Genomic DNA, 13,042 nt, shown 5'->3' with positions numbered 1-13,042 from the left:
TTACTAAAAGCAGCCTAAAAAGGACCTAAAATTCTCCCTGAGCTGATCTCCTGAAGAGATAAAAGGCCAGGGATTGTGCAGACCCCAGGTGGATGGAGACAGTCAGGAGAACAAGGACTGCCAACACAGAACACAGGCCATCAACAGCCACCACCGTGGGTCAGTGAACACACTGATGTTTACCTCCTAACATACCATATTCCCTCCATCATCCTGTTCCTCATTCTCTTGTCCACAGAACACATACAAAGCTCTGCCTTGTCTAATTAAGAGAGCAAGCTAATTTTTTGAAGGTTTATTTTATTGTATAATGGACACAAGGTCCAGCACAGTCTAGCCTTCACTGGCCTGGGTGCTATAAATTACATGTATTACTAAAGTTACAGCTTTTAAGACCAGAAGGAATTAGGAGGATATTAGGACCTTGTTTACCTTCCGCAGAGAACTGCTACACAGCTGAGTGACTATTTGATGAAGACATCATCTCTTCCTTGAGTAAGGGTCCAGTCTTTTGCAAAGCAGTACTGATTTAAAGGATTCAAGTAATAAAGAATCTATGCTACTCCTAGCTCAGTTGTTACCATGCTTAATTACCTTGCACTGCCACATAATTGTGCCTTAGTTTCAGCATTAACTCATCTGCTTCCATTTTGAAGCATGGGGTCTTGCTATGTGTCTGCCACAGGTGTCCCCTTTTTGGAAGTACTGACAGACTGACGGGGTCCCTTAGTCTTCGCCTCTGTGCTCTAACTGGAGTGACATTCTTTAGTCTTTCACTTAGAAGCAAGTTTTCAGTCCCATGAAAACTTGCTTTTTCAATATGCAAAGGACAGGCATCAGAATCAGGTACAAGGATAAAAGTAGAGAAAAACCTCTCTAATAAAACTGTTCCCGCTCCTCCATGTTCCTCTACAAGCCTGCAACTTGGAATAATACATTTCAGTGTTAGTAATGCAGTTATTCCATGAAATTGCACCACCCTTTTTGCAGCAAGCCATCATCATTTGACTGACTAACCGAAAATGTTAGCTCTTAGGGGGTTGATAATGATTTCCTCTAGCATTAGAGGTAGGAATAGTAACACCTCTATTTCTTCTCTCTATTCCCTACTTATTAATCCATGAAGCAGGTCTGCTGTCCTACTCCAGTCAACTGGTTATCTATCATTACACCCAAGTAATTTATGCCATTAAGACCAACACAACAGCCCTGAAGCACATGGAAATCCTGCCAGATCACTGAAAGACCAACATACACCTGTATCTAATACTGAGGCCCAAACTTCAGCTGAAATGTAAACTATCACTGCTTTACTCACCTTTGGTCCATCATGGACAATATATCAATTAAAAGATCACTAAAAAGTCATAATTGCCAGTCACAAACCTACACAAAAAATCCACACGACTTCTTTTATTACAATTTGCCTTCACTTTCAGGACTTATGCATAAAAACAAGGTTCAAGGAAGAAACTACCAGCATCCACTGGCAATGGACACATGCAAAAAGGGATGGCTGAGGTCTCTTAATCTGTTTGTGTAAATGATAAACTAACTGCCTGTGATCTGTTTGATCAGATTTACAAAGATTCTGACAGGCAATGAAAACTTAAGCAGCACTGTTGTCAATAGAGAGAAAAAGCCCTACTCTGGATCCCCCTCAACACCCTCACTTGATTTCACAGACAGAAAACTATAGCAAGAATTTTAATGACCTATTTTGCCTCTTTTGCAAATTGATTTAAAAGTGAATTCACAAAATCCCAGCCACGTGGAATTGAAATTCTGCAGAAGTCTCACCTACCAGCAACTACTACTGCAGCGCTTAAAAATTTAAAAGAAAACAACCCCAAACCTGAACAAAACTTTATTTTTCAATTAATTTTCTTACTCTGATTTCTCTCCACATTGCATCATCTCCCAATTACTCTGATTTTGCTGACTGTGCCAGTTTCTTAAACACATCGCTATAAAATGTATGGACTAATTGTTGAGCAGAACTGAAGAGCTATTAAAACTGCAATAGTACAGCACTTCCAATGGTAGTCTATTATTTCTACATGATTGGTTTTTTACAGTCCAACTCATGCAGTGAAACTCTTAGATAAATTAACTCCTTCGTTTTGACATAAACATCAAAGGGAGAATTAAAGGAGAACGAACATTATTTTCTGCTGCTATTTTAGACATACTGTTCATAACATCCATAAATGTTCCTGGAAAGTTAAAAATTATTTAAATTGAGAATGCCATTTGCTGTTTTATCAAGTCTGTAATATACAAAATTTGGCTCCAAAATTATCTCATTTTCCCATTTTGTGTTTCCCTGTCATCTACATGATAGAGCATATTTACAGAACTTTATAACTATAATATACAATTCAGTCATTTCTAAATGGCCCTGTAAGAGTAAGTCTGAAATGTACACATTTTAAAGATTACTTAGTGAACACCAAACCCTTTCCCAGATGTTTTAAATTTTGAATTTCCCAATAAATGAATAACATACTAAAAAAGCAAACAAGATCTGACATTATTTAGTCTAAGTTTCTAAAATGGCATAACATTTGTAGCTAAAAACAATTCTGAATAACTATATTTAACTAGAGCAGTATTCTATTATTCATAGCTCATTTTCCTTACAGACTAGGGGACTTAATATGGTGTTCAAGCATTTCAAACATTTCTTTTAATTGTTTAGTCCTTCCAAGAGCCAAACTTGAAAAAAGGGGGAAAATGTTCTCTCATATCTTTTATATATATTCATGTGACCAACGCATGATCTCAGTTAAGTGCCACAACTGTTCATTAACACACATCACAACCCCCCAGCCAGCACTGCGAGCTTTGAAACCATGCCAGAAGCAGAGGCTCAACAAATGGCACTTTGACCTTTTCACTACTAACTTCAATCTTTATTAAAATCTCTCAGACGTCAGCTCTGTCTCTCTTTTTTTACCATCTTTTATGGGCTCCTGAAATACCTAATATTCATTCATTAAACGGAAAAGTTTGTTACATTCTTACATAATGATAGATTGCCCTTTCACATGCAATCGGCTTTGTGAAATGCCTCTGATTGAAAAAGAGAACGAAACATCCCCTCCCCCTGCCAAACAACTCTAAATTCAGATTGCTCACTCACTTCCACGGAAATCAGGCATGCTGCCTAATATTAAAAAATCTCATGGCATCCAGGCAAGTTTAGCTCCATTTTATGTTCCCCTAATTAAATTTCACCTTAGCAACACATAAAATCCTCACCTTTTTCAGTTTCATGTTTGCATCTTTCACTTCTTTGGTCCAAGCATTTATGGGGGACAGAAACTGAATTTTTTTCTCCAGTAGAGTTTCAGTTTCTTACAATAGTCACCAAAACCAGCAATGCCATGAAGGAAAATGCAACTAGTGACAAATAAAGGCTTTGATCATTTTTATGGTGCTCAAGAATAGATTTGGGGAGAGAGGGGGAGAGAGAGAAATTATGGGGTTTTTTTTCTTTGTTTTTTTGCCTACCAGTAATGAAATAATTACACATTAAGAACAAAACAAAACAAAACAAAAAAAACCCCAGAAAAAGTTCTCATGAGTCATTCACGTGTTTTTATTCTTTGTGTAAACTTTCTGGCACACCCTATATGCTTCATTTCTTGCTTTAAATAAGTAAGTACTGGAAAATATGCATAATATTTGGAACCAAGGGGAATGACACATCGATTCAAAGTTTACTTTGTGCAAGTTTGCATTTTCCAAATTTGAAATGCAACTTCGAGGAAACCTAAAACTCACCTTCAACCTCTGATTTCTCCCCTGCTTCACTCACAGATTATGTATAAGCTATTCATTTAAGCAGCACAGTGAAGTATCATCATTAGGTGGCTTAGTTGCCTGGGATACTCCTATCATCATGACCAGTGGGGAGCCTGGGAAGCCTGAGCTCCAAAGTGGGGAAAAGTAAACAAAGTAATGAGCAACAGTTACAGCTCCTTAAAATGTGTACATTAACCTCAGTGTTGGGAAACTATTTGCTTTTTAGAGGCAGCACCCTCTGCTTGAAATAATGATAAATATTTTGGAAATTCCATCTCAAGCCAAAATGAAATTACCCAAGCGCACTCCTGGAGAATAAAGCTTTTTAGTATACCTTCAAATGGACTCAGGTAAGTTTACAAATGGCCTATACCTAAAAGACCATTAACTAAAATTACATTTGTTTTTATTGAAAGACAGCCTCAAGTGCTGACATGTAATATATGACATGTGATACATAATAATACTGTTAAACCAGTTCTGACATAATATTTCCCTAGGCATAATAACCACAAATGACTGCTTTAGTTAAGAACTAGCCAGAAACAGAATAGATCCATGTAAAAGTAACTCTGACTGTAAATACCTCAACAATATTTTATGTCACTTTGTAAAAAAGTTAAAGGAGTCCCATAATAATTAACAACAAAGACTTCATGTTCTTTACTATTGTATGGTGGTTGTGAAAGGTTATTTCATAGTCCCACAGCTGCCAATGCTGTAAATTATGCAGGCACCAAGAAGCATTAACGAGAAATAATAGCAATTTAAACGAAGGGTGACATAATTCATGATAAACAGTCATTGGAAAATATTACAATGATGTCTTATTCGAGTGGGTTTAATCAGAAGAATGTGAACACATTCTGACACACTTTTCCACTGTACGGGAATGGGGACCCTTCCCTGGCAATAAAAGTTCTCCCTTGCTCACGGCCACTGTTGTGGCCCAGCACCTCAGGGATACTGCTCACAGAGCTTGGGTTGTCAGCAGACCCAGAGCTCTGAGACACAGCTCCAGAGCCTGAGCAGGCCTGGTGGACCAAGGGAAGCATGGAAACCAGGGGAGCAATCAAACAAGGATGCGCTAATGAAGGAATATGAGGCAAAAGGGATGGCTCCAGAAATAATGCCACCTGTGATGGACATAGCTCACAGATATGATGAACACAGCCTGGCTTAGCTTCTGCTCTGATCACAAAACATGATTTTGATAGCTGAATTGTAAAACCAGCCATCAAGGGGAATCTTATACAGAAAGAATTAGTAATGTACATCTATAATCATTTATTGAATGGACACCAATAAAGCGGATGTGTGTGTAATAAATGACAAAACATATGCTATGGGTTACATTTATCAGGCACAGCAGAGCCTGATCTTACTGTTAATCCTGGTTACAACTATGGCAAAAATGCACTAAAAAACCAGAAAGAAGTAGAAGCTAAGAGCGTTTGTTTCCAGTGAAGCTCTTGCAGACAGGAAGGTATTTCATCTTACTTTACTACACATTACTTATGTTCACTTAACATTGGGTGAGATTCTGTCCTTGGTTAACTAGTGAAAATCTTGCGCCACAGCCACAGAAGTGCATTGAGTTATCCTGGATTTACACCACCAAGGAAGGCAGAATGTAACCCCTTATTAGTGCCTTTTTGCTTTGAGTATACAAATATTTTATGCGTTTCAATGAGTGACAGAATGCAAAACTTGCAAATATTTATTTTTAGATGTATGGGGGAAAAGCAACTAGAGCTAAAAACATTAAGAATGAAGAAATCACTTAACAGAAGCAATTATGTTGGGCACATAAACAGCTTTGCCTTCAGACATGTTATTCAAATGCTGCAGGGCACACTAGAAAATATCAATTGTTTAAAAAAACCCTCCAAATATTTTTTCACAACTGAAAAGTCAATTATTATAAACAACATCTGGGGATCGTTAATATCTTGCTTGACAGTTGAATTAACAAAATAAGAAAGAAATCTGACCAGAATCCAGAGCATTTCCAAATTCATCTCTCAAGCTAAAAGCTTGTGTTTGCAGAGGTGGGGTGGGATGGAGCAGGAAATGTACATTTATCTATATTGTACACAGCACTATTATGCACTAATCACTACTTCCCCTCCAGCTATGTCCTGTTTTTGTTTTGAGAGACCTAAAATTTGAAATATTTAGCTAAGCCACCCTGCCCAAGACTTTGGAAAAAATTTGCATATTTTTCAGACTGTTGGAGATGCTACCCTAAAGCTCCATCTAAGGAGTTCCCAGTATCCATGTTAATACAATGTCTCCATACTCTTACAATTGCAGTTCCAAATGTTTTAAACATTGCAGTCTTTGAAGAGGAACATTAACACCAATCCCACTCTAATATCACATCTGTATTAAAAAAAAGAAACCCGAACCATCTGGAAACCTTCAGGTTTTTCTGAATTTCACTGATATAAATCATCCTGCAGGTAGCCAAAAGAGACAACAGCAATAATGCTGATACTTTACATCACCTGAGAAACTTTTAAAAAACACCTGGTCAGCCCAAGCACAATCTTTGTACTGGAGCTAGTTTAAAAAGAAAAGCCAACTTTGACTCTTTGACTCACACAAATAAAATAAGTCACCAACAGGAAAACTATTTCATTTAGACTGAAAACATTCTTCCATCTTTTTGTTTGTTTGTTTGTTTTAAAGACTCCTTCCCTGCCAAGGTTTTATTTTGTTATGTTTTTTCCCCTAAACAACTGATTTTATCTCTGAGTCACAAACTTCTGTAAACTGAGGTTCGTAATGAGAATAAAGACCAAATTTCAGCTACACCAGGAGTAATGTTACTCCTCTATACCCTGAAGTCACCAGCTTCCATGCCACAGAACTTTTCTGGCACATGACCCATCCCTAAAAAGTCCTTTCTCCTTCATAATGCTGCCCTTCTATGGCTTCCCTGGCCAATGACAAGAAAGAGGGTAAGTCTTTCTGAAATTGTTGGCTCAGAAACACCAGCAGCTGGGAGGACTGGTAAATCACCCCTCATTCCTAACCACTCCCTGCCAGCCCTGCAATGAGACAAACTGCCTTCTCCATTATTTTACAGGGAGAGATGAGCTGCTGAAGGTTTTGAGGTTTGCATTTTAATGTAGATAACTTCTCCCCTAGCAAGCAATGTATCATTAAGTTTGGTTTGGGGGATGGGGAGAGGAGATAAGTGGGGCCTGCAATGCCCTTTTGCACGTTTTTGGTTTTTTTTTTTTCCTTCAATGAGCAGTTTCCCTCCGTGTTGCTCACGTTATGGCCAAATAAAGAGAGTTAGTTTTTCAAAGAAAAAATTGTATTTAGACCACAGTAGGTTGTAGTTCTCTCACTTTTTGGTATACAGTATTTAATAAAAAAATTGGGTTTTACATGCAACCCCAAAACCTTCTTTTGGGTGTAAACATGTGTTTGCAAGTACTCCAGGGACCAAACAGGTTGTTTAATGGCATACTGGATGCAGCATGCTATAAAAATAATTCAGAATTATTTAAAATTTACCAAGAAATAAGGTATTCAGTTTTCTCTCACAGTCCTGTTTATGGAAAAAGCCCATCCTTATAATGAAAGACAGCCTTTGGATTCATCTTTAGCAGGCAGGATTTACAACATTCATCTAGCAAAGCATCATGGCATATCCTTCTGTGGGAGATTTTCGTCTGGTGAAGCTGATGGAGCTAAAACTCTCCATCACCCAGACCACAGCTGGATCCCAGAAGGATCCTGGTTCATTGGTGCACCATGCCATGGAGCTGGCACAAGCCTGGCAACTGGAGCCACCTTTTTTGGACAAGCAAAAACACAGGAGACATGTGCTGCTCTAGCTACGAGTGCACACTGATTTATGCCCAGTGACCTTCAGATACACCTTCTGAACACTCGCAGGCAGCTTTGCCTCCAGCTGGATCACTTTGGTTTATAATGAAAATTATTACAAATCTAATTTTTTCATTCCTTCTCTTTTGCAGCACGTATGACCACACAGCAGATGCCAGCAAATTATATGCATTTACAAAAGTTATTCAGTAACAGTAACCCCAGAGGCTGATAAATGAAAAAGACTTTGAAAAAGGTCTCGAGTTGAAGAGAAATGAATTGTTAGTTTTCATTGTCATGATCATTTCATTATCCACCTGGCCTGCTTCACGCTGGTGAGGACCTCTAATTGCTCTTACTTCAGATGAGGGATACGTGTGCAGTTGGACTGTGGTCACAGCCAGGAACTTGGGCTATCAAGACATTCAAGCATGGTTTATGTCTTCTGCTTTCTGAACAGAAATAAGCTTTTGAGCCTATTTGCATTCTGGAGGGGAACCCTCCAAGGCAGTTGGATTAACTAATCAGTAGTTATATCAACAAGAATGGGAGGAGGAGGCTTCCCACTCACAGCAGTCTTTCCTCTGTAAATGCAGAGCAAGTCCTTCAGTGGCAGGCTGCAAAGAAATACATGCAAATGCTTGAGCCTTCCAGCTGCTGAGCCATTCCTCAGCAGCCTGTTTCTCCAGTGGCCTCTAGACGGGATGCTGGACGTGGCACACAGAGAATAATCAGAAGATGGTGCAAGGAAAGTGGTCCTAAATATTCCTGTCAAACCACCTGGGAACATGCCATACAGCAGGGGGTAGGAAAGCACAGCTAGCTGGGGTGTTAGCAGCACCTGGGGCAGCCCAGGCTGCAGCTGGAGGGGAAGTTTAGCACAGCCTGAGCCTCACAGAGGCTTTATGGAAACACAGAACATCCACACAGAACTGCCCAAAGCCTTGCTGCATCCCTTCCAGCTGTACCTGTGGGAGCTCACAGACAGCATCTCCACACATCTCCTGCTTTAAAAAGTCCCACACCAGAACAACATTATTTATTGTCAGCAAAACTTAATTCTTCTTTCTCATTTCCTGCTTTATTAATTTTTGTTAAACCCTAGAAGAGGGAAAAGTAGAACAGGGAAAAATAGGCAAGGAGTACGAGAAAAAGTCAGAGCTCAACAATTTTTTTTTGTTAAAAATTTGTAATAAAAGTAGAGAAAGTATTTCCAGGAAAAGCATTTTGGTCTATTAAAACTGCCTAACAAGGTAAACAGTTTACATGCTGGGGGTTCTTTGTAAAGGTGTTTCTGGTGTCTCATTTGTGACATGCTGTATCCATTGCAAAATACTCCAACATACAAGAGAATGTGTAAGACTTGCCTCAAAAGCAATGCTTCTAAATAAGACTTGGCATCCACATCAGAAATCAGTGCTCCAGTGCTTCCCACATAAAAACATCAGCAGAATGTATTCGCCAAATTTCGTATTTGCTTTAGAGTTAGGAGAATATCAGGTAAAAATGGTGACATACACACTTACACCTTCAAATGTCTTACCTGAAATGTGTTCCTTCTGCACATATTTCATTTGCAAGGTAAGAAAGAGACAAAACCTTCAAATTAAATGAGTCTGGATCTCCTTACAGACATCCTTTCAGAATTTTAGTCACTGTTTTTGTAATCTGGTATCCCCTCAGATTTGACTGATAAATACCAGTGCCTTAGAGTAATCTATTTATCTACTGTACCACCCTGCCTCTGTTTAGCCTTAGCAGTCATCACTTTCCTCATGTGACATCAATTTACATGGTATCAATGTAAACTGTTTGTATAACAAAGCATTGTACATTTTATTGTCCTGCCAGCAAAAAAAAAGATCAACTAGTACTTTGCCTGTTGTCTTCAACAAAGGTAGCACAACTGACACCATACATTTTGCAATACAGATATGGAACCACATACTGGCCAAAACAATAGGGCTTTCAAGTTTTACATTATTATTTTCATAATAAATACTTTTAAACAGTGTTTTGGGGGGATTTTTGGAGGCTCTTTTTTTTTTTTTAATAGAAATTTAAAAAAAAATCTGATTCTTAAACCAAACTAAATTTTAAAGACACATTCTTAATTTCTATGGCTAAAATTTCTGTGGCTCTGGTTGATAATGAGATAATTGCCTCGCAAAGGTCAAGAGAATGGCATAGTTTGCTTTCAGAGGCTGAACAAAGCACTTGCTATGGTTCACTAAGCATAGTTTCTGCATCACTCCACATCTCTTTGATTCATCTATTACTAATATTCCATGATACACTTGCATTATGGATCCAACTATTTCAACAAACCTGTAATCAAGGAATGACCCTGAATAAAATACTCCACAGAAAGCAGATGGTAGGCTCATCAAATGCCTTCAAGCCTAAAATAACCTTTCCCACATAAAAAGGAGAGTCAATTACAACTGAACTTTTTTTTCTGAGCTTGAGCTCAGAGTAAATAAAAACCAACACGATACTATTGTGTCATTGGACCAAACTTCCAGGGCATTTAATTAATTTTTCTCACCACCCCCATACCCTAAGAGCAACCAACACTTTTATTCATGGTTTGTTCAAATCCTGTAATGTTTTGTGTGAGTGTGAGCAGACTTGACAGTTTGGGCCTCGTTCTGAAAAACCTTGACAGCACAAAATTAAAACAAATCCCAGCAATCATGTGCTCCAGTGACAACACCACATGAGGAAGGAGCTCGTCTGCTTTTTGAGAATGGAGTGGCAGAGCAGCAGAGGAGCACATACCTTACAGAATGCCCCAATGCCACCAGATGAGTCAGGGTTTCTCTGTTGACACAACAATGCCTGAGCTGGGCACCAAGCTCAAAGCCAGTGTGCTTGAATTCAGAAAAACAGGTAGATGACTCTCCCATCAGAAATATTCCCTCTCACTCTCATTATTAAATGTTTAAGGGCATCAGCAAAATTTTTTTCCTTAAGAGATCACAGGAGCTTCCTTGTAGAGATGTGGGAGTCTTGCAAGCAACGGTGTACTAACCACCATGCAGATTTTGCAAACATTAGCCACAGAACTTGTCCATCTGGTCATATAGGGGATAAAACTTAATTTTGTACACTGCTAAAGAAACTATACTGGACCCATTACTGGGTGTCTACACAACATGCATTCTGCCACATATTCAAAGCAGGTTTGCTGTCATTGGGGATGACCTGACACAAAGACCCCTGTGTGAAATCACCTGGTTGCTGTCAGGTGTCAAATCTTGCAGTCCTTTCTCCCAGCTGTGAGGGGCTGTGCACTCCTTTAGAGCTGAAGAGTATTCTCTATGCATTTTGAATTAAGTGGTCACCTCCTACAGAAGTACCTCTGCACTCCTAAAATCAAGCTCCTAGCAGTGGAAAGCTCATGTTGAACAAGCCCACACTCCAAGACAACCAGAAACACACCAGCTACAGCAGACACTCATAAGGGCGCTGGAGCAGGGCTGATGAGTGCTCTGCAACAACAAAGGGGTGTGCCAGGACTCTCTCCTATTTTGCATTGTTTAGCACATTGCACCAACGACTTCTAAAAACTAACATGCACCATAAAGCTCCTGAAGACAGGTGAATGGTTAAGGCAGATGAACTTCAAACCCAGGCAAGGCATCGTTTCACTCAGACCCAGTCACTGTGCTACACTCTAGCCGTGCAACATTGTCTTTGACTGTCAACTCAAGGTGCAATACTGAGATCACCAGTGGCCAGAAACCTTCAGTCTTAGAGAAGAAGAAGCATATTTGGTACTGAACATCTAAATCATAAAAATCATACATAGCATTGGTTCACTTCAAAAGAAACACATCTTCCCTTTGGAAATCACTGGACACTTAAGGAAAACTTAAGTCAGAAAAAGAAAATAGCTGTAATGGGACTTACCAAACTCATCACATATACTTTTGTTTTCTATTAGGGTAGGATGATCAAATGTATCCCGACAATAGAAGATTTGGGGGTTCTTGCTCGTTACTGCAATGCCTCCAAGGGCGAGAACAAACTGGTCTGTTAGTATTGAAGAGGGCTTGTTCTGAATGCGCTTTAACATGGAACGGTATCGGCAATACTGTGGGTAGCTGAGAATTAAAAGGTTTGAATCTTCATCATCCTCACCTGAAACAATAGAAAAAAAAAATTTTAGTCTATCAGAAAAATACAAAACAAGAGCTGTAACTCAAGTATTTTTTTAAAAAAATCACTTTTTTTCAAAAAAATTCATTTTTTCTGCAGTAAGTTCATTTTTTCTCAAGACCTAACTTTTACAGCACAGTGGGTCTGGAAAGGAAGGTTAAAAACAGAAATTTAAAGAAAGTTTACTAAAATAGGTTATTTTCTTCCTTTCTGTTCTGTTTTCCCATACTTAATCACAATGACTACCTGGATGAGCAAGAAAACACTGCTGTGCAGAAGTTGGCCAAGGACCTGAATCAAAGTGTTCTCCATACTTTGCCAATTTGGCTGTTTCAACAGAAATATTATCTGTAATTTTTACTTAGTTCCCCATACAACTTTACTACACTCATGTTTACAACAGCTAACATCTTTTAAAAATAACAATATACAAGCCTCAGAGTATAGAGCTATTACCTCTCCTTGGAAGTACCTGACACTGGCAAACACCAAAGGACGTCTGGCTGGGGGAGGTGGGCTGATCTGACCTGGTCATTGTTGAATGAGCACGAGGTGCTCATTCAATCCCATGAGGTGGAAGCAACTTTCTTCACATTAACTGCAAATGCAGCAGGATTAAATAAAACTCTTACAGAGCACAAGCAAATGAATTTTCAAATAGTGCTGCTGGGCTCAAAATATAAAGCAATCTAGACCTCAGAGCTTTCCATTCCTCCATGGTTTAGATGATATCACATATGAAGGTGGCAGATTTTGAAATATCATAATCAAATGTCACCATATAACCAGAAGGAAACCTAAGAGAAAAAAAAAACCAAACTCAACTAGGGAAACAAACATGAGAATTTACTCATTTTGCAGGTATGTAGCCAGTACTCAACAGCACTTCTTTTTATGCTCATTTATCTCCTCAGGTACGTAACTGAACACGACTTTCCAGGCATGCCAATGAAGACAAAGCAACAGCATTTAGTTTACGTTTTCTGCTCTACTCTGATTACTGAATAACTCAGCTATTTCTTCTGCCAGAGACAAAAGGTCTACTAGTTAATCCCATTACCAACACTGAAATCACCACTCTTACTCCTAAAGTAAAAATCACTTCAGACATTGAAAGAAAAGTCAGATCAGTTCTTCCCAACTAAATACGATGGCACAACCCATCTGGATTCAAGTGAGGCAATGGAAATGTTGACACATAAAAGGCTAAATTTTAAGAAGT

At 38.8% G+C, this 13,042-nt stretch overlaps 1 protein-coding gene across 4 annotated transcripts in view; it reads right to left on the bottom strand.

The window, feature by feature from the left end:
• Positions 1-13,042, bottom strand: part of ARID5B (AT-rich interaction domain 5B) — a 114,709-nt gene that overhangs the window by 56,979 nt on the left and 44,688 nt on the right. For all 4 annotated transcript variants that reach the window (XM_033065974.2, XM_033065972.2, XM_033065975.2 and 1 more), the window contains one exon: positions 11,572-11,802. In XM_033065974.2, coding sequence (XP_032921865.1) covers positions 11,572-11,802 — 231 coding nt within the window. The remainder of the gene's footprint in view (positions 1-11,571; positions 11,803-13,042) is intronic.

Source organism: Catharus ustulatus, chromosome 8 (genome assembly GCF_009819885.2).
Source record: "Catharus ustulatus isolate bCatUst1 chromosome 8, bCatUst1.pri.v2, whole genome shotgun sequence".
NCBI lineage: Eukaryota > Metazoa > Chordata > Aves > Passeriformes > Turdidae > Catharus > Catharus ustulatus.
This window is presented reverse-complemented; position numbering and strand designations above follow the sequence as displayed.